The sequence below is a fragment of the Bombus bifarius genome, unplaced genomic scaffold (genome assembly GCF_011952205.1).
Source record: "Bombus bifarius isolate JDL3187 unplaced genomic scaffold, Bbif_JDL3187 scf7180000007966, whole genome shotgun sequence".
Lineage (NCBI taxonomy): Eukaryota > Metazoa > Arthropoda > Insecta > Hymenoptera > Apidae > Bombus > Bombus bifarius.
The window spans coordinates 2,956,982-2,979,497 of NW_022884352.1; the positions used below are offsets into that span (position 1 = coordinate 2,956,982).

At 39.1% G+C, this 22,516-nt stretch overlaps 3 protein-coding genes across 8 annotated transcripts; 2 read left to right on the forward strand and 1 right to left on the reverse strand.

Annotated features, from left to right (window-relative positions):
• Window positions 1-730: 730 nt before the first annotated feature.
• LOC117217256 (pre-mRNA-splicing factor SLU7) lies at window positions 731-3,181 on the reverse strand. The gene is made up of 5 exons (XM_033464733.1): window positions 2,761-3,181; window positions 2,392-2,663; window positions 1,959-2,282; window positions 1,572-1,869; window positions 731-1,493 (listed from the first exon to the last, which is right to left on the reverse strand). Exons 1-5 carry the CDS (start codon window positions 2,986-2,988, stop codon window positions 894-896), a joined length of 1,722 nt encoding a protein of 573 aa, XP_033320624.1. The 5' UTR covers window positions 2,989-3,181; the 3' UTR covers window positions 731-893.
• A 139-nt stretch (window positions 3,182-3,320) lies between these two features.
• LOC117217263 lies at window positions 3,321-8,258 on the forward strand. 2 transcript variants are annotated; one of them, XM_033464756.1, is made up of 5 exons: window positions 3,321-3,586; window positions 3,894-3,942; window positions 4,188-4,268; window positions 4,364-4,584; window positions 4,654-8,258. In XM_033464756.1, exons 2-5 carry the CDS (start codon window positions 3,917-3,919, stop codon window positions 5,895-5,897), a joined length of 1,572 nt encoding a protein of 523 aa, XP_033320647.1. In that variant the 5' UTR covers window positions 3,321-3,586; window positions 3,894-3,916; the 3' UTR covers window positions 5,898-8,258. The 2 variants fall into 2 exon arrangements, with proteins under 2 accessions (XP_033320647.1, XP_033320638.1); XM_033464747.1 differs by having other exon boundaries at window positions 3,332-3,586; window positions 3,890-3,942.
• A 1,400-nt stretch (window positions 8,259-9,658) lies between these two features.
• LOC117217224 (endothelin-converting enzyme homolog) lies at window positions 9,659-18,555 on the forward strand. Of its 5 annotated transcripts, none has more exons than XM_033464674.1 (13): window positions 9,659-9,814; window positions 12,423-12,536; window positions 12,950-13,106; window positions 13,449-13,676; window positions 13,899-14,179; window positions 14,452-14,550; window positions 14,659-14,829; window positions 15,067-15,215; window positions 15,707-15,929; window positions 16,033-16,492; window positions 16,740-16,886; window positions 17,113-17,252; window positions 17,488-17,664. In XM_033464674.1, exons 2-13 carry the CDS (start codon window positions 12,423-12,425, stop codon window positions 17,662-17,664), a joined length of 2,346 nt encoding a protein of 781 aa, XP_033320565.1. In that variant the 5' UTR covers window positions 9,659-9,814. The 5 variants fall into 5 exon arrangements, with proteins under 5 accessions (XP_033320565.1, XP_033320557.1, XP_033320591.1 ...); XM_033464666.1 differs by having other exon boundaries at window positions 9,684-10,055; window positions 17,488-18,555; XM_033464700.1 differs by having other exon boundaries at window positions 9,685-10,055; window positions 13,467-13,676.
• The last annotated feature ends 3,961 nt before the right edge of the window (window positions 18,556-22,516 follow it).

Here is a 22,516-nt window from a genome sequence, read left to right on the forward strand (position 1 = left end):
CTCGCGCGATTTAAATTTTTAGTTTACATTTGCGGGTTATTTTTTTGTTTTCCGATTAGAAAGACTCGAGCTAGATTTAAGTTTCAGCGGGCATTGCGCCCGAAGAAAGAAAAGGCTATGAGCCGAAGAGGCCCGGCAAATTTGTCATAGAAGAGGGCAACTACTAATGGCTTTCCATCCTCTGAATTTCGGATCATCCAAAGCATGGAAAGTCATTCCCGTTACTATTTTGTCACTATGCTCGCTTGTAGTATTTGTAGTAGTAGTAGTAGTATTTTTTTTCTTTTTTTTTTTTGTCGGTGTACATGTCGGTTCACCACCATATTGGGCAAATCACGGTTTTTGTATTAGTATTGCAAGAGATTAATTATGGTTTGAATTAGTGTTGCGAGAGATTGATTACGGTTAAAATTAGAGTTGCGAATTATAACATCGCGATTGTTCTTAGCAATTTTGATTATGGATTGTCAGAATTTTTTAGAGAACGATACATTGATACATATTAGCTTTCGCATGGCTGCCCTGTTTGAGCACGGTAATACGTTTGTGAAGATAACATTTGCTAAATTAATTTAATAATTTAATAATCTGATCTGTTCAATCTAATAAAATAAATCTAATAAAATAAAAAAATAATTTAATGGAATAAAAATTTATCATATTCTTAATGAACTTCGATTCATAAGAAATAATATAACAATTTTGTTCACGTTTTATTAAATACGTTAAATTGGTAGGTAGATACGATATTCGCTTTTTAATCCCTTATAATATATTACATTTTTATATAAAATGAATCAATTTTATATATATCTAATTTTCACTTTAGATCTATACATAATAAATTTTAGTACACCTAAAAAATTTACAAGAATTGTATTAGTTCCTAAAAGCTATTTACTAAGAAATTCCGCCATCGGGTCGTCTTCACGTTGTCGCTTCATTTGAAATGCTTCGATCTCATCCATTGTTGGTTCTTTAACTTCATACATGCTATTGTAAGGGCGTTTTCTTTCATTCATTTGTAGCAGCCTTTCCGCTTCCTTTTGTCTTTCTTCCTCTTTTTGCAATGCTTGTTGTAATTTATCTTGTTCCTGTAACTTAGCAGCTTTTTTCTTATTCTTTCGTTTTTCTTTCTGTTTTTGTTTTTTCTCCTTCCTTTTAGATGATTTCGATTTTACCGGCCTTAATACCTTTTCTTCTTCATCCGAGGATGTATCGTTACTTACAGATTTTTCATCGGATGAATTTATCGTTTCCTCGTTAGACTTTTCTTCCTCGTTTACTGTTTTTTTAATTTCAATAGCGGCTGCTTCGGCTGTCTTTTTACCTGCATTTCCTGTACAGTATGAATTTTTTATAAACGAATGACAGCACTTGTATCCCCATTTACCAGCATGCCAGTAAGAACCCCAAACGCAAGTATGATTATTTGGATATACATCTTCTTCGTACTTAGAGCGAATTATTTGTCTGTCTTGTCCTTTGATGATCTGCAAATAAATACAAATTATGAAAAATAATATAATTTAATTAACCTTCACAGTCTAATAATATATGAATATACGTACTTTTCCATATCTGGAATATTCGACATATTGTTCTGTTTGTGCTAGTAAAAGAGAAGGCGGAGGAGCATCGAGATGTTCTTTACCCCCATATTTATTAATTATACTCTCACGAGCTTTATCTTTCAGTTCGTCGCGTTTTTTATCATATTCCTGTTTAAGTAATTCCAATTTAGTGGGTTCAGCGAGTAAATGAACGTCAACGCCTCTTTCATGCGCTTCCCATGCAAACAATTGAGCATTTGAATGTCGTTGTGTATCTCCCGAGAAACGCGCAAAATTTTCACCTTTATAATCCACCCTGAAACATAATACAGCTATTTTAGTATTTTTGAATAATGTAATAGTAATACAGACGATAACGGAATGTATAAGATAATTTCTGCATACTCTCTGTCTGTGCCGGTATAAGGATTGTCACGCATGGATCTCGTTTTAGGATCGTAATATGCCGAATTTGGATCCAAGTTTCTTAGATACTTTGCTGTATCTTCTCTAATTCGTAGATTTCTAACGGTAATACGTTGTTTAGAATCTACTTTTGTCCCAGGCATATCAACCTCGTCAACATATTTGTCCTCATCTTTATCCGAATCCTGTTCATCATTCTCTTCCGCGTTTAACTTTTCCGCACGCATTTGTCGTTTTGCTTCTTCAATCTTTTGATATTCTTCGATAATAGCTCTATGCTGTGAAGGATCATAACCAGCCCACCTACATTAAATTAATATATTCAAAATATTGTTTTATATTAATATTTATATTTAAAATTTACCAAGTATTTCAGTATGTACTGTATCGAGTAAAGTTCAAGATAAACCACCTGTCTCTTTTGCCATCGTAGTCCGTAGATAATTCTGGTTGAGTAAACTCATCTGGTGCTATATTTGCATTTGTGAATTTTGCACCTATTTTACGTGGACGTTCCATACATTCCTTTTTCTTGTGAGTTATTGCTCCACAATTTTCACAGGCTCCTTTACGATACTTTGTTGCTACTTTAGATGAATCTACACCACGTTTATACCATTCGTCTATACCGCTATACTGCTTTTGTTTTTCAGGCTGCGGTCTTTGATGTTTCAAAGTAGGCCCCTTTAAATATTATATATAAGTAAGTATTATATGTTTTAACGTTATGTGCGCTGACTATAAAAAGAGATGTCAATTTCTTTAAAAAGTTAATGCATACCTGTGCGCCAAAATACCATGGCGTAGCACTAATGTATTGTGGAATGTGTGGATTAATATCTTTGCCTTCTTCATCTACTGCAGCTGGTGCTGTACCAGCTTTTCTCGCTTCTTCTAATTCCTTAGCCTTTCGCCAATCTTCTCGACTCTTTTTCTTGGGTTCGTCTTCGAAATTGCTTTTGTTCTTTATAATTTTTGACACAGGTACATTAGCTAGAGTATTAGCCATTTTGATAGAGACAATTAACGTTAGATCAATTTTAACTTTGTAAGATTATTTAATTTCGGTGTCTTGCTCGTAAACTGACAAATACTGGAACTAACCTATACATAAGATAAAATCTAACGACAGACGTAAACAGTTATGGAGTTTGTGTTACGTGTTCTGAAATACCAATCGTGTAAAAAATCAGAAGCCATAGACGAGCTAGTCTATGGTTATGCCCTCTACTATTTGTGGTCGAACTACAAATAAGCTGCGTGGTCGAACAATGTTCAATTGTAGGTAGGAAATGGTAACTGTTATACCTTTTGAGCAGCATCTGGTTTCTGGTTTAATTTATGTACTGTAGTATAGTTTATTCATATTGGCAACCCTGTTTTCGATGACGTCATTGTAAAGTTCCGAAATTGAAATCAATAAGTGGTGTGCAATGTTGTGTGCACATGATAGTCGGACCGAAATGGTGATTATATCAAAACAATTTGTCAGAGTGTACGGTTTTTATTTATTCAGAACGAAGGTGTAAATATTAATTGAGAAAATGGTACGAAATACGAAGAGAAAGCTGGCGATATTCGCCGGAACGTCGAAGTGTTTGATATACGTGAGTGTATATTTTTCGTTTCAGCATGTACACTTTTGATGCCATTTAACAAGAAATATCAAACGAAAAGTTATTCTCTGTATTCTAAATTGGAGAAAGTTCCTTTCGAAATGAAAGTACAGCGAGAAGTGGATCGCAACGTTCAAGCGTTTGCTTCCTATTTTGATAAGATTTACCAAAAACTCGCTCCTTTATTTCATAATGATCGCGATTATTTTGGTCTTAAGATTAATTTGTATGATTTACATCTGTGGATGTACGTTGTAAGTTGGTACACTATTTAAAACGTGATATTTGTTTCAGGCAGAAGCAAAGTATTGTGCCTCTGAAATGCCTGGAGAAACAAAATACTATGAGTGAGTTTCATACACGTAATTATGTTTATCTTTTAGTAAGTCAAAAGGGGGAACTTTTCTCTTTCTTTTTTTTTTTCTCAAATAACGAAACGAAAGACGACTAATGAACGTAATTAAAAAAAAAAAGAGAGAGAGAGAGAGCTAATGAAAGGGGAAAGAAAGAGGAAGAAGAAGAAGAAGAAGATGGAAGAAAGGAAGGAATGTTCAGAGAGGAAGAGAAAGAATTACATGTAAATTCATTTTAGGTGTTCTAGAACCGAATATTGTTGCGGTATTGGTTGTTGCGTGTCACCAGGACTACATTTTCATCATTTATGGTATTATTGGTGCGCAAAACAATTTCACAGATCATTCTGATCGACATCTCTAAAGAAGATACAACATTTTTACGATATTCTCACGATTTTTTGTCGTTCGTTAGGATATTGGTAATAATTATGTTCCTGGTATGCTCCGGCGGTGGCTGGTGGTATCGATACTGGTTACAAGGAAGATACAGAGCGGCTGCATCGGCTATTCCGACTAGAACTACGAACGCGCGAGCCCAAAGTTCTCTTCGAGGGTCGACGTGTCAAGGGCAGAGGGCTCGTATTACGTACAATTCTGCGAGAAACACTGTATTATTGCATCGTATGTGGAAAGGCGAGTGTACATTTGTCTGGTAAATAATTGCGACGTATTCGATGTTGATCAATTTATTTGTGCTCTTAGGTCCTCAAAGAAACGGAGCGATGCCCGCTCAATACACCGGTAATGCGACAACATCGGGCCATTATCAGAACATGAGCGTTATGTTGAACGATGCGAACTGTCCGTACTACCAATTATATGGCCCACCTCCAAGCTACGAAACTGTGATAGCTCAAACACGTGGTAAGGTATCAAACGCGACGTCACCGGAATCGACTAGCGCGCGATCGAGTTCGTTCGTTGCGCCAGCGAATTCGAACGTGTCCCAATGCTTCTCTTATACTTGCAATTTCTCTACGAGATTGAACAACAGTCTGGATCAAAACACGCAATACTCGAGTGGCGGTACGAGTTCTCGGCAACTCGAAGGCCGAGAAGGTATTCCATTCGCGCATTTTCCACCGTATTGCGCCGTCGCAGACGGAAGTACGAGGCAAAATGTGTGCATTCCTTTCGCCTATCAGGAACAACCGTTCGTTTCTAGAGATACCTTTAACCCTCTGTATCAAGCTAGTTCCATACACTGTGTTCCGTATCCGATGGACAAATCGTCAGACACGTCGGATCCAGAGAATCAAAGTTACCAAGTGTCGAACGCCGAAAGGTATGCGATGGTAAATGTCGATTGTACGGCTGGTAGTAGCAGAGAGCAAGGTATTTGGCAGTCGGACGATCGTTCAACGTGCAAAGTACGCGTTAGCCAAGTAAACAGAGATACGGATGACAGTATGGAGAAAAATCTGGGAGAACAACGAGAAAATACATCGATGGTAAGAGGGGCGGCGGGTTCTGCTTCTCCGCTTAAAATCGAAGAGAATCAGTCGGACGATTCGAAATCCGTGGATTGGTTGGAAAATTTCGATTCCGAGTTGGCAAAGAGTCGTCGAGTGTACGGCGGTTCTTTAAAAGCAAGCGGCAGGTACGCCGATAAAGAAAGATGCGATGAATATTCCGTTCAAAGGGCTTTCTCGAGAATTTTGCCCCATTCCTGTGACGGACTTATTAACACAGAGCCAGCTACGGCATCTGTCGATGTATCTCATAACGTAAGCTCTTTGGAAGAGAGAGCCGACTGTAGTGCGAGTTCTTTTCAATCAAATCCATCCAATAATGTGATATTAGAGCGTTTCGGTTCCGACGGCGCGTCTTTCTCGATGGAAAATATCGAGAAACTTGAACAGTCTCATTCCCGTCTCGTAAACACTAGTACAAATTCTGATCTTGAAAGTAAATCTAGATTAGACAGATCGAAATCACTGGACTGAGCAGTTATGGAATACTTTGCTATCGTACTACGCGTATATGTAGTGCTTATTCTTCTACACGTTATTGATTCACGCGTATTTGTGTACGATCGTGTTAGCCGGAAATCGATCGTGTTAACGATTTATCTCATAAAGTTTTCCTGTAATCGATATAACGAAATCAAGAGAGCGTCGCGGTATTATATGTTCTCCTTTTTAAATACGAAACTCGTCGAGTTTCGGATTTAAGAGTTGATCGTTTATCGAACGACAAACAACGCTTAATCTATCGTTTGTCTATATTCCAATATACATTCCATATACTATTATTATCCTCTCTTTTTCGCTCCTTATATGTATATGTGTATAGCTATACGCCAGATTCTCGTATTCGAACAAGAGGCTCACGGGACCATATTTGACACTGTTCAGTTTGTCTCGATTATTTATCGGTTACGGGATAATTTGTTATCTACTAACAGTCGTTAGTACAACGCAATAACGCGTGACTCGATTGGATCTCGTTTTTTACGATACGCGATACTGCCAGAAATCTTCGGTCAATGTCCTGTTCGCTCGAACGATGGTTCCGAGCTGTAAACGTTAATCGGTTAACAAATATTCCATTATATTTGTATCCTTTTTCCTTCCTTTTGCGAATGAGCTCAACCAATTCCAATTACGCACAAGGGCGTCGCTCGACGCTGTTCTTAATCGTCCTACGTAAACGTATCGGTATGCCAATAACACGTTAGCACACCTTTTTCTAATCTTCGCACGAAACGTCGTACTTTACAATGCCACCGAACAGTTTCTAATTCTAATTATTAGGTTAAACGTTATTATAGACTATTTCGTATGTCGTATTTTCAACAGAGATGTTACGAATCAAGATGGTGTTTGACGAGATCGGTTCTATTCCCTTTTTCGAACGGAGGAACCGCGTAACTTGCTTTCCGATTCGATCGAACACCATTTACGTGTTGCGTATTTCTTTCGTGTGCACGTGAATACAATTCCGTGAACGTTTAAGGATTCTTCGTCGATATCCTTGAAGATGCAGCAACTCGATCTACGTGTAACACCTTACTAATTTTAAGATACGCATATGCTACGAAAGAGTTTCTCTTATTATTGCTTTGTCAGATGGGATCGGAAGAACGAGAGATGTACGTTACCGCTCACAGGTATCCGAACATTCTAGTCAATTTGTACGAACGGTATACATTACGCCTCGTAACGATAGAACCACCCAAAGTCGTTTAACTCTTATATTTTATGCCAAGTATTTGTAAACATTAATGCTACGAGAAACGACGTACATCGCGTTTGAACTTGCTATTTTTTAATTAAATTATATTCCTGCGCCAAAGTGTTTGGATATTTTTGAGCGATAGTACATACACGTGTGCGTGCGTGCGTGCGTGTATGATTGCGTCTGTTTGCTGCGTTTGTTTGCAAGCGAATGGCTGGCCGATGACGGCCGACAGGCTAAAAGGAGATGTTCGAGGATATAGACTAAGCTAAGGATGCGAGGACGGAGTAGGCGATGGTACGAAACGCGAGAAATCCAGTGAAAAGTCAAATCTCATAGAAGAATTACACGTTCGAATCCGGCTTTACGGATTACCATATCTCGCGAATGTCTTTATTTTTACTTATCGGTTATTGTTCTTCTCAATTTATACGTAGATCGTAAGAACGAATCGCGCGAACCAATGTCACTGACGGTATAAAAAGTGGCAAGGTCGGACAAATGATAAACCTGACAAATCACATTTTTATAGAGAATCGATTTTTATATTTAGTATGCCTTTTGCAGACTTTGTGTTCTCGTTGCCTCGTCGACCACTTAACAAAATTATTGATAACGCAAATTAGGTGCGTTTAGTACTAACGAAATCAAAATACCGCACTATTCGTCTCCTATCGTTGAACAACGTCATGGATTTATCATTTGTTTTCAAGAAGCTTCTATCTTCTCTTCTCTTTCGTATACGTTCGTTTCGTTTCACAAGACACTTTTCTCGTTGGCCAGCAAACAACGTGAAAATCAATAAAAATAAACTTATTATCGTATCCTTCCCATGATCTTGAAACGAGAAAGCACGTTTGCCGCGGATAGACGGAACAGTTTAGGCAGGTTTGTCCGACGACAGCTGCGCGTCGGAATTGCAGTTATTTTCGCAACACGACGAATGCAGTTGAAAGCAGGAGTCGCCTTGACGTACCATCGCGTGTCTAAGTTTCTGATTCCAAAAGTTTTCGATTGTAACAGCGGTCCAAAGAAAACAGTGTACGTGCCAATAACGAGTCCGTTAGATAAGGTAATGTCGTGTAGGGCAAGTCGATCGATCTCGTAACAAAGGAGAAATATAATGACATATATATATATATATATATATATGATATATATCGTATATCATATATTATATATATGTAGTATTATTAATTAAAATTATATATAATTAAATAAAAATTACATACACAAAACGCGTGCGTGTGCATGCATAATTATTTTTTGTAATCGATCCGAATGGACGAGCTATTTTAACAGTCCGATTAAATAAAACGCTAATTAAATAACGCATAAGGTATAAAGTAACGTGGCCAGTTACTATCGTTCCGGATTACGGGGGTCTTCTATAGATTCAGGAAACACTATATTTTGCGTGCGTGCGTAGCCTGCGTGTTATAGCTTTAACGATCGATAACTAGTCCGAATGATCACTTTCACCGTAACGTGCAATCATGTTCGTATTAATATACTGTAAGATATATTGTACCTCACGAAAAGGGTTGTCTTTGCTGAAATAAAGACAAAATATTTATTCACGTACGAGGCTTTTAAAGTCGATCGATCGAATTTCTAATTTCATTTGTGTAAACCAACAAGAACCAAGCAAAACTGAAGTATCGTTTCGGAACGTGCTATAAAGTCGTAGTAACAAGCTGTTCATTTTTGACCATCGAATCTCTGCCTTTATTTCTTTTCCACTATATGCAATTTAAAAATCACAGTTGTCTCCTCGTTCATACGAATTACACGGATTCAAATTGCGCGTTTCCATCGAATCTTTACCCTTCATACGTCGAATATTAACTTCTGCAATTAATTCTTTACTAGCATCATCTCAAGTTCTGTCTTCCAATTTCCATGGTTTACACGTCCAAATCGTTTCCTTGAATCGTGTTTGTAGACGTGTAAAGTTATTCTTACCTGCATGATAATGCGTTACCGATTGCGCAAGAAGGAAATTAATTCTATCTCTAGTGAATATACAGGATGGTTGGTAACTGGTGGTACACGCGGAAAGGGGATGAATCTACGCGAAAAAAGAAGTCGAAAATATAGAATAAAATTTTTTGTTTGTAATTTTTCCATCGAGACAACGATCTAAATTTCTCGAAAACAAAGCCTCGGATGAAAAATTTTTATTCTATATTTTCGACTTCTTTTTTCGCCTAGAATCATCCCCTTTCCGCTTGTACCGCCAGTTACCAACCACCCTGTATATATATAGAGAGAGAGAGGAGAGAAAGAGAGAGAGAGAGAAAGAAGTAGAATAAACGGAAACAAGAGTAGGCTTCGTAGGAACCGGTATGATCGCGTGATATACGATTGATTGGAAAAGTACAACGACACGTTTTTTTTTATCAAATTCGCAGAGATAGAGAGAAATTGGAAAAGGATTACTATAGTTAGATTAGAATGGTAAACGGCGTAGTTACCGGCACGAGGCGACGCGACGGTAAAAGATGGCAGGTGCACTGAGGCTCGGAGGAAATCAATATTGAGAGAAGATAGGTAGAGGGGTTGAGGTGCGTCGAAGCATCCCCATAAGAGAGAGCCACGGAAAGTTAGGAAGGCCGATATAGCGGCTGGGCCGAGGAAAACGCTGGAAAATGTCATAATCTCGAGGACTATAGTTTCGAGGGTATAGTTTCGAGCAATACCTCTCCTCTACTTCATTTTCTATCCATTTGTCTTCTGCTACTGAGTTTGTCCACCTCTATTCCGCTCCATCGCACTGTCCTTCCCTCTTCTCCCTGCCTGTCAGAAACCCTCTCGTCGTCCAAGCTAGGATTCGTGCTCGGCAGAGTGAATCGATAAATTTGTAAGGTGATAGTGCGCGAATTGGTGATTACGCGATCGTGCGGGGCAAGATGTCGGTGAAGGTGAGTGATTGTACGCGTTAAAAATACAGATGGGGAGAAAGTTGGCCCGAGTTGGATGACACGGATGAACTTGGATCGAATCGATTCCATCGATGCTGGAAACACGGTCCACCGGCTCCTCCTTACGTTTCACCATTTTTCGTCCTTCCGAATGTCAACGTTGTACTTATATACCGTGGCTGCGGTTGAGCAAAGATAGAACCTGCGGATCGGTTTGGATTATGAGTCGCATATTCCGGCCCTGAATTTCACGCAAGACGATCGTGTGCACAGTAAACATAATCGATCACTGATGTTATCTTGCGTATTATCGTATGCCTGTATGTATATGGTACGCGCGCGAGTCTGAATAATGTTTCTCTCGTTATCGCTCGATAATACTATGTCACTGATACGTTCTGTTAGTATCGTACGACACGCAGAAATACGCAGTATAAAAGGTAATATCAAAATTATCGTGTTGCACAACTAGTGAGACCGAGTAATCGTGCGTGCAAGACGCTCGTAACAAATACGATTCTCGTTGGATTTGTCAGCCCTTTAGATAATAATATTCGGAATGTGATGGAATCGATATCGTAAGAGGCAACCTGTATGCTCGCTGTAATGCTTCGTTTGAAAAGATTGAAATCGAAGAGAAATTAGAGGGAGGTTTTTACGAGCTCTCCAATTGTCAGACTTTTATATCGATGTTTAAGCTGGAAAGCGGTTACGTCGAACGGTGGTTGCAGACGAGACGTTCGCCATACAATTGTTTTAAAAGGGAAACGACTGGCTAGCTCTTTTTCTTCAAACGCGAGTGTCGTGAACATAGCGGAACACAATGCGAGACGAAAAGCATTCTAATCGTATTAACGAGGCTACAAGTGTCTATTTCCTGCTAGGAGGTCAGAGACGAAACAAGCAACTCGATTGTAGACGCGTGCGCGCGCTTCTTCAGATCCTCATGTTTGCACGCGTGCAGTTGCCGCGTGCAACCAGCTTGCAGTTTTAACACGAACGTTCGTCGTGTTTCTCTCACAAAGTGTCTCTCATCGTTGCTTCTCTTTTTCGTCAGCCATTGTTTGATCTCGCTTTCGTTTAAGGAAAACCAGATTTTCGGTCAGTCGGAACCTGTTAAGCCAATATCGCTAGACTGCGGATATTTATGCAAATTCACCATTTTTATGAACACGATCGAAGAAATGGAATATAATCCGAAATTTGTTTCGAGTCTTGTAAATAGCGTAACGAATATTTCCGATGTTTTTTTACGCATGTTTACGCGTTTAGTGCAAATTTGCCATGTACCTTTCTATTAATTATACGTCAGGTAACGAAAGACGACTGTTCGCGTTGTAATTTCATTCGATGCACAGCTTGATCTCGATTTGAATTTCGTTGTCATAAACAAAGCGAGTAGAAAGCTCATCGTATGTACACGGAAATGGAAACCTTTTACGGGTGTATTCTGCGTGTCACGCGAAACATTGGAAAATTTCAATAACATTTTTTTGTTGTAGAATAAAATTAGTAAGATTGAAAAATAAATATAGACCCTGTGAACAATTATAGACCCTGTGAAATTTAACGCGCGATGAAAATTCAATTTAATCAATTTTGTATCACGCTCCAGATTTCGTACACCGATGCGTGTATATTGTTTTTACTTTCGTTTTTGAAACGGTGACATTGGAAGCTTTCCTCGTTGTTGGAATATCGGCGTGCGTAATGTAGCGTAATTGCGAATATTATACAAATTGCTGTTAAATTGGAGAATATCGCGGGGGATCGAATATATGTCGTTGCTGATTCTATTCAATTCCATTCGTAGATAAAATTAAAGTCGATGATTTCAGTATGTTTATTCCGTACGCGATTTCTGACGAACAATCGTATTTTTCGTCTAATTTCCGTATGCGAAAGCCAGGTATTTGTTTCGATTTAAGGCTCGCTCGGCGTTGTGTATTTTTAGTTTTAGTCTAAAAATGTATCGCTACGGGCAATTTCGCCACTGAATTTTCACATTGCCGCCTCTTCTGTGTCGGGTCCAAGTACTTATACGTACATTCTCCATCAATCCACGTTTTTAATTTGCAACGCGATGTTTCCATTCGTTTCGTACCGCGAGACTTTTTGAAAAAGCTTCGCGAGTAATTAATTACATTATCTGGTATTCGACAGCTATTGTGTAATAACGAGACTGGTTTAACGTTATTTTATCTTCGGTAAAGTCGTTCCGTGTCAGCGCTTATAGAAAAAAGTATCGTTTGCCCTTGCACACTGACGTCCCTATCTATGACGAATAAGAAGAAAATTTAGCAACTATAAAATGTATTTATGTCTCTAGATGACGATGTTTCAACTTATTTATGGGTCTTGTCTTAGATGATGATGTACAAGCAGGCCGAGTTCGAGGACGAGGACAGCAGTAGCATTGGTTCCGTAGCTTTGAACAGCGAAGGCATCAGCACGTCGGCCACGCACATCAGATACAATTCGGTTGGTTTCTACACGAAAGTGAAGCAATTTAATCGAGATAATAAAGTGCTCGTACACGTGTGGCTGCGAGATTTCGAGTCAGCCATCGATAGATATTCGCGATGAAGGCGCGTAACGCGAGTTACGAGCGACGATTCTAACGTTACAGTGATAAGTTTGCGAATAATAGTGCAGCAGCTTGAGAATAATCTACACGTTGTTACATACAACACGCCGTGGCTCTAAAGTGGTACAGGCGAAGTTAGAGAGATTCCGTTGCTCGGAACAAGACGAAAATAAAAGACAGCGAAATAGTAATGTTTGTTTTTGCGAAAGTCGCGTTTGAGAGCTTCTCGATTTTATTACTTGCACCATTCTGGAGCCACGCTGTAGCTATGTCTGTATATCTATTCGTATGTATTTTTCGTATTCAGGGAATCTCGTTGTGGAGAGCTAGGAGCTTGCTCGAAAGATGTCTTTTTATCATTTGCGTGGGCCTTTTGATCATGGTCGTGATGCTGTCGATAATCATCAGCAGCAAAAACGGCTGGGAAAAAGCGCAAATACTTCGTGTCACTTCGCACGAGGAAGGTAAGCTGTGCAACGACGATTCCAAAACGTTAGGTCGCAGGATAATACGCCGTAACGTAACATCACTGCACGAATCGATATCGGTACTGTAGAAGAGTCTTAGGTCATCTATCATAGCGATCTCGGTAATGACGATTGTATTTTCAGACGATGCTCTTGTGTGGTTTTAACGAAAACGAATCTCTAGTTATCGTGTCTGCCCTTATCGTGTTACATCTTTGCTTTCCCGCGCTCGTAAATTCTAAATACCGTGAAATCGGTAAAAGAAAGCGCACGATCTGTAACTTGTATATCGTTAATCCGTCAATGGGTATTATCGATGAATTATTATTTTTCGAAAAGTGGTTGATTTTGTTTTAGATGGTACACACTGTTTAACCGAGCACTGTGTCACGGTGGCTGCTTCCATTATAAATAGCATAGACCATTCGGTCGATCCATGTAACGATTTTTACGAGTACGCGTGCGGTGGTTGGATCAAGAAGAATCCCATACCAGATGGAAACAGCATGTGGGGAACGTTCGATAAGTTCGAGCAAGACAATCAGCTGGTTGTAAAGAATGTTCTTGGTAAAAAAAAAAAAAAAAAAACTGAACCCTTCGTAGGTTTCTGGTGATCAAGGAGCTTTTTGGAAAAAGGGTCTATAGATAGCGTTAAACGTCGTGTTTCGAAACGCCGAGGTCGAATTTCACGTTACTTTTTTTTACAGAAAGCGCCTCGATCATAAGAAATCGGTTGGAACTTCCACTCTGACTCGCTTCTACCCTTCATTTTTTCCCCTTTTAACGTAGAAAAACCATTCGCCGAAATGAAATCGAAGGCCGAGAAGAAAGCAAAATATTATTTCCTCTCGTGTATGGACGCAAACGACACGATCGAATCGCTTGGCGCGAAACCAATGCTGGACTTGTTGGATTCTATCGGTGGCTGGAACATTTCTGGGAAATTCAATCTAAGCGAGTGGTCGTTGCAAAACAGTATGCATATTCTGCAAAATGTTTACAATATGGATGGTTTATTTACGTGGGCGGTAAACGAAGACGATCGAAATAGTAGCAGGCACATTATACAAGTAAGATACCAGGATGGATCTTTCAAAAATCAAATTGGAAATAATTCTATTGAAATCTCGCCAAAATATATATGCGATATGCGGAATTGATTTCACCGCAAAAACGCTATAAATTTTCCAAACAACTCCATATAATTGCAAAATGGTATAATATATTAGTATGTAACATATCATAAAGTATAGTACAATAACACGATAACATAGTGTATAATGACCTATACATATGTATATGTATAATACAATTATTGTACGAAACGATTTACGCTTTCAAGATCGATCAAGGAGGTTTGACGCTGCCAACCGCCGACGATTACCTGAACGTCACCGAACACAGTAAAGTGTTGGCTGCGTATTTGGAATACATGACGAAGGTATAATGGCATTGATTTGCGTTTCGTTTATCTCGATTCCATTGTTTTTCGGCACCTTGTAATCTTGTAACCGGTGAATCGAGTACAGGTACTCGTACACGTTTGCAGATAGGCGTGCTGCTTGGCGGAGAGGCGAATTCGACCAGAAAACAGATGAACGATGTGATAAAGTTTGAAACGGAATTGGCGCGGATCATGACACCGCCGGAGGATCACCGAGATAAAGAAAAGCTTTACAACTTGATGTCTCTGGATGAATTGCAAAATAACGCGTCTTTCGTAAGTATTTCGGATCGCGTTTCTGCCACGTTCCTCTCATGCTTCTGCCGCAGTTTTGTCGTGAAATTATTATGTTCGCAGTTTCGATAAATTCAGTAGATTCTCGATTAACCGAACGTCTCTATACAAACGGTATGAGACGGTAAAGAAAAGCAAACGTTATCACGAAGATATAAGTCTCTTGACGGAGGTTCTACCGTATCTTTACTATCTTTATAGCCATTCAATTAATTTTAGATGTCCTGGGTAGACTATTTTCAAAATGCGACGCAACTCGTTAACAAAAAAGTAACCGGCCAGACAAAGATCGTGAACTTTGCTCCAGAATATTTCGTTAAATTGTCCAAGCTGGTATTAGAGTACAACAAAACGAACGATGGGAAAGTGTAAGTATTTTCTAGAAAGCCTACGCTGGTTATCACGTATCCTGTCATTCTCTTTTTACTTTTTAGTAGGGATGGGACCTTTCGAAACCTCGGAAACCCAGGAAACTCGAAACTTTCTACTATTTTCGGAACCTTTCAACTCGAAACTTTATGCTATCTATGTCATTTGAAACTCCCGATACCCGGACGATAATTTATATAAATATTCTTATTTATCTAATAACGAGTCGGTTAAGTTTCTGCTTACACATTGGAGCTCGTTTCGATTAGTACGATTTCGCGATAATTTGATTTTCCGAAAGCAAAATTTGTCTTTCAGGGATTGACGGATTTCAGTTGTTAGTAAAACAGACGATCTCGAGAACTGACAACAAAAGTTTCGTGTTTCGTAAGTCTACGAGTTAGGTTTCGACCCATCTCTCTACCTTTTACCCTCCAACCTTCTTCTCTTTTTACTTTTTCTCTTTCTCTTTCTCTTTTCTCCCAAACAGGATACTGAATAATTATCTGGTTTGGCAAACCGTGAGATCTTTAACTGCCTGCCTGTCGAGACCGTTTCGCGACGCTTACAAGGGGCTGAGGAAAGCTTTGATCGGTTCGGAAGGCCGCGAGGAGCAATGGCGTTATTGCGTCAGTGATACGCATAACTCGATGGGTTTTGCGATCGGTGCGATGTTCGTTAGAGAAGTTTTCCATGGAAAGAGCAAACCCATGGTTAATTTACACTCAGTATCTTTCAATGATGATAGATATACGTGCTCCGAGGAGCACGCGTTCGTACAATGTCCACTTTAAATGGCGATCTAATCGATTGCAGGCGGAGAAGATGATCGATCAAGTGCGCAAAGCTTTTATCAAGAATCTGAAAAATCTCGATTGGATGGACGCGGAAACGAGAAGGAAAGCCGAGGAGAAGGCGAACGCGATCACCGATATGGTCGGCTTTCCTGATTTTATTTTACGTCCAAATGAACTCGACGAGCGTTACAAGGACTTAGTAGTTAAACAAAACGAGTACTTTCAAAATAATATACGGGTGAATAAGTATAATTTGCGGAAAAATCTAGAGAAGCTCGATCGGCCTGTGAATAAAACTACTTGGATAATGACACCTCCCACGGTGAATGCTTATTACTGGCCTACGAAAAATCAGATGGTTTTTCCCGCTGGTATCCTACAAAGTCCATTCTATGACATGGAGAATCCTAATAGCTTGAATTTTGGTGGTATAGGAGTAGTCATGGGACACGAACTGACCCATGCATTCGACGATCAAGGTATGACGTTGATTCTCAAATGTTTCTACGCCAGTAAAGCAGAAGCCCATTTATCCGAACAAGGCGGAGAATACACGTTCGTACGATCGAGGTTGCGCTCAACCTTTCCCGATGGCAAACGCCTAGCCGTAAATTTGTATAGCTGAAATTGAGCATGGCAATTTGTTCGTATAAACGAGGTTTCGTTGCATTTTCATTTTGATTTTATTTGATTCGATGCGATCGACTATCGATTATTTCAAACTAGGAAGAGAATACGACTTGCACGGAAACTTGCATCAATGGTGGAACAACGCTACGATAGAGAGATTCAAAAATAGAACAGAGTGTTTCGTGGAACAGTACAGCAATTTTGAGATACATGGTCGACACGTAAACGGACGACAAACTTTGGGTCAGTTACAATTATTAGACTACTACGGATATATGTATATATGTGAAAATTCATATTTTTACAAATACAACTGAAAAAGTAGGATCTAGTGAAAAAATTGCATTGCCCGTTAAATACTCCACAATGAGTATTTATCGTGTGTATTCTATGCATTTTTACGTTTTTAAATCTTTTACAAATGTATAGAAATTCGCAGTTTAACGATATCGCAATCGTTTTCTTCTAGGAGAAAATATTGCGGACAATGGTGGTCTCAAAGCAGCGTATCACGCGTATCTTTCAACGCCGAGAAGCTACAAAGATCAACTACCTTTACCTGGTCTTAACTTGACGCATCGACAATTATTTTTCGTGAATTTTGCCCAGGTAAATTGTCGTTATCTTATATCCATGACTTCTACAAAATATTGTCAACTATATTTTTGGATCTGACAGCATATTCTCGCTTTTAACTGTTTAAAGTATTCCTTGATAACTCTCCATCTGTGATTTTCAAGTTTAATCATCTTCGTCGATAAACGAACGAAAAGATTGTGCATTAAGGGATTAAGTTAAAGAAAGAAAGAATGGGACGAATTTAAAAATAATTTATTGTTACCAGGTTTGGTGTTCCTCCGTGATGTCCGAGGCGATAGCTCTCCAAATCGAGAAAGATTCCCATTGTCCACCAAAATACAGAGTGATAGGATCACTCTCGAATCTGCCGGAGTTCGCATCTGAATTCAACTGTCCCGAAGAATCGCGAATGAATCCGATTCACAAATGCGAAGTGTGGTAATGCATCGTCTCTCTGGATTGTCTGTGTCAATGTGGAACTTGTGTTGTTCAACTTCATCGCCGATATATCACGAAAACGAGTCGTTGTAAAAGTTGAAACCTCTCTCGCTTCTGTCTGTAGAGCAACTGTCTCTTCCTTCGACGTTTTCATCTTTATTCGCTTACAAGTTGAGAGTAGCGAATGAAGCGAACGAGAAGAAGCAAATGTTATGCGTGGTTTGCTAGCGATCTATTGCAAATGCATGAAGCGCGAACCTTTCACGAATAAAAGAAACGTCGAAGAGATAGAAGCGACGAGCACAACGAATTCCGTTGCGACCACGTGATTTTATCCGGTATGAAATGTTAAACGTCCATGTGCTGATTCGCACTGCTGATTTATTCGAAGACGTTGGAATCACAACGAGTCGAGCATACGCGAGTTCAAATGCATTTTTAGTAAGCGTCGAACGAGTGTAATTTCAATAGGATCGTGTCACTTTTGAGATTTCGTAATTCGAATAAATCAAACATCGATCGAAGGTCGGCTTATGCGCGTTCAATGTATCGATCCTTTTGTTCGAGAAAAATCGATTAAGCCAGCTCTGAAGCTGGATTAGAAAGGCACTAGGACCACTATATGAATCGTTAAATTTCCTTACTCGACTATTCGAAATGCGTCACGACGCGCCAATGTTTTTCATTAAGAAATTAATTGACTGTGGTTCATCGTGATCACTGGGGACGATTTAATCCATCGAACCAACTGACCGACCAACTTGATCGACGTTTTCTCATAAACGAAAGCGCGCATTTCTACGTGATAAGTGATTTTTCACTTTTATACTTGAAATCAGTATTATCAGTTCGAATCGTACGATTCGAGTAAATATCAATGATGTTACACGCTGCACACATAACACGTTTAATACGCTTGTATATACCTGCAGAATATAAAGACGCATTCATATTACCATCCAATTGACACAGTGTATTGTTCCTACAAGCAACGAGCAGAAATTTTTAAAAAGTGAAAGGAGATATAAGCGAGGAAACAGTTTATTCAGTTGGAACTCTTCTTCGCCGTTCTGTTCGTGTCGAAGAAGCGATTCTCACCGATCTCGATGAGCCATGGCGATTATAAACGGCACATTGCTGTAATTTCTGCAGGCAGGAAGTTAAGCTCTAGCGTTAAGCTTAAGAAATTTAATTTTCTAAACAAACTACATGCTATATAGTTATACATAGGATAGAAACAGTACGTCGAGCCAACGAATGTAATTGAAAATGTTGCTACGAACGTTCGAGCAAATATTTGTTTATGCGTATACCTCTTGCCATGTGAAATTCGATAGTTGAGCGAATGTTTTCCTAGTCTTTAACAAGTGCTGTCTAGTACAAACACGCGTTAAGATCAACTGTCCATTGATATTAAGAGGAAAAAAAAAAAAAAAGAAGAAGAAGAAAGAAAAACATGGAAATGGAAGTAAAGTTAGGAACATTTAAAACTATCAGCAAAATAAATATAATTTAAGCATGATCTAATATATCATGAATCTTCATTTTCTGATGTTCGTTCAACTATCGAACGAATGTTCGTAATTGATAAAAGAAAGGCGATTATCGAGAAATGTTGTATATTTCGTGCTCGACAAATTTTCTTTGTCCTCGTTCAATGACGATTAAAAACGTAAAGTTGACGACAGTTGTCTGTTGTGTCTTTTGCGTACCTACATATTATACAAAGGAGTGCGAGAAGAATCGACAAACGATTTCGTGCGTCAAAGAAGAAGTCTTTGAAAATCGACGATTATGTCAGCCATTCTAATATTATATAGTATTTGAAATCATATATTTCTTAATGACGCACGTGTAAATCAAATAAAGGACAAATTAAATAATGACACGAAGATTTTATTAATTGCAGGGAAGAAGGATGCGATACGAGAGATTTCTCAAGTTCTCATTTCCTTTGGTTTCTCCCTCCTTTCCTATGAACCGTCGAATTTACACCGAAGATTAGCACGCAAAAACGATATTTCGAGAATTTAACAGGGGAATTCTGAATTTTACATTGGATTCTCGACTTAGTTCGTCAAGAAAGTAATAGAACTACTGTCGGTCAAATTGTTTCTTCGATACAGCTTGTTCCTTAAATTGGTAAGTATTCGCATCTCGCTAACAATTTGTATAAATAGAACGTACATACGTAGTTTTTGTATCTGTTACGAGAAATGCAACAAGTTATAACGCCAAAGAAATAATTATTTTCTGAATTTTTTGTTTCATCACAATGTCGAAGAGTTAACAGTTTCACGATTGTCAAATTTCTTCAAGTTGGACTTATCAGCAACGAAAAAGACGCGCAAACGATATTCTCGGTGTCTATCGCTCATGGTCAACGAGTATACCGCGATACGGCCAGTAATAAGTTTAAGAAAGGTTTATGATACATTTGGCTCGCGTAAGTATTTGAACACTTGCCGTAGAAAATTTTCACCAACACTTTAACATAAAACTAAAACGAGAAAGAAAGTCCACTCAACAATAAAGATTCTTTCCTGTTTTCCTTCAGCCTAAGAAATTTTCCAACGATGCGATACGATCGAAAACACAAGAGCGTTAAGAAACGTAAATCTTCTATTCCTGATTCCACGGAAACGAATCGGGTCGCAAGAAAATTAGCAGCAACTGTTTCGTTTTAAAACAAACCATGTTTTCTAAGCATGTGCTTATCGTGTTACACGCTGCTGAAATCTACTTTTTTGTAACCCGAGTATCGCTGAACAGCTTCCTATTATAATTTTCACATCAACACGTTTCAAATACATAAGTGATCGATTTCGTAAGCAACGAACAGATTATTTTAGGAGAAATTTTATAATTTGAAATGATACGAAATGATATCTCGTCGTCCATCGTTATTAACATTATCGAGATTTCACGTGCGGATCTTCGTGCATTTATGGGAAATTTAATTCTGTTTCAGTCTGCGAATGTTTATACGCCAATCTCGCTGCTCTTTCGATCGGCAGAAAGGTTTTTCGATGTTGCGAATACTTTTTACCGTGTTCTTCGATCATAAGGAGGGCAGACAAGTACTCGCGCCTTTTGTCGCATTGCTTCGAGTTAATTTGAATTTCATAGCAACCATCGCATAGAACGATATAGTGTGTACGCGTTGGAAGACCGTACGAGGAATCTGACCAATTTTCCGTGTACCACCTACACGCCGGTGGGTCAAAATACTCGTATGATTCATTCGTCTAGACAGGTATAAGTATAGTACCACAGGGAAAAGGGGTTGGTAGAAGGGAAGAGAAGATAGTGGAGGCGGGGGCTAGTGCGTGCACCGTAATAAAGGCGTTTCTTCGTCGAAAATGCAGAACGATTTACCGGAAAGCAGGATCGTCGGCTAGCCAGACGGTGATGAATGGACAGGCTCACGCATTACTTGGTAGTCACGGTGATTTATTCCAACACCTCCGGCTATTACACTTACGGTACTCGGATTACAATCATCTCGTAAGGTATTCCCCGATTAATATTCTAACAAGCGTTTCCATCTCTACGATACTCGATGATACTTTACGAACTGTACGATACTTGAAAATCAAGAATCTCGTTCATCCGAACTGATCGGAGAACAAGATAGTTCGGGTAATCGAGCAGCTCCAATTATCTCGCTAGCTATACATTCTAGCTTTTCTTATTAGTTGGGATAATAGGAGTTGGCCCGCCTTGCGCTATAATTCATCGATCAATAATATCGGTGAATCGACAGGTTACGAGCTTTCCTTCGCGATATCAATCTCGCGCCGTTTTCGATCGGTGTGACGCGTGTGTGTGGCTGATAAATCGAATTCGTTGAAATTCGACGGCCGTAAAACCGTCGCCAAAGAAGCAAAGATAAAACGCGTTCCCTACACCTAAACTTTTCGATATACAAGCAAGATCAAGGTTTAGCTGCGACGAGTAAGTGTAAAGTTTTGAAATCGATCGACTCGATAACCTTAGAATGTCCACGATACGATACCTTCGCTGTATCGACTTTTCTCCAAGCCCGAGACTCTGTGAAATATAGCGAAATGTAGCGTAATACAGCGAGGACCTTGTATTTGTTGAGAGCGTTCATTGAGACGGCATGTTTATTCACGAGACGGAGTAGAAAACAAGCAGTGCGTCGGAACGAAACGTATCTGGCGATAAACCAGTTGCAATGTACACAGCGGAATACGATACAACGTTATGGTTTCGTCCTCGAAAACATCTACAACGTCCTAATAGATTTTCATCGTAGAACATTTCATTATAGAATCCTAATTTTCGTTTAAACGCGATGATAGGAGAACGCCGAATGGAAAGGAAAGCGCAATGCATGTCACGATGACGTTGAATTTATACAAATATTATACAGGGTGATTGGTAACTGGTGGTACAAGCGGAAAGGGGGTGATTCTACGCGAAAAAAGAAGTGGAAAATATAGAATAAAAATTTTTCGTCTGAGGCTTTGTTCTCGAGAAAATCGACTTTGAATTTTCGCTCGGTACGCGTGCACTTTATCACGCCTCGTTATAACGGATCTCACTGTAGCTCGTTGTCTCGATGGAAAAATTACAAAAAAAAAAAAAAAAAATTTTATTCTATATTTTCCACTTCTTTTTTCGCGTAGAATCACCCCCTTTCCGCTTGTACCACCAGTTACCAACCACCCTGTATACATTTTACACAATGTTCCTCTGTAGAATTAAATTTTATATTTCTTTATTTCAATGGAATACGATTCCCGCTGGCGTACAATAAGAGAACAATATATACGCGATACACGTGCATACGTATTAGGTAATAAAATGCAATGTATTAGCTTCGTTTT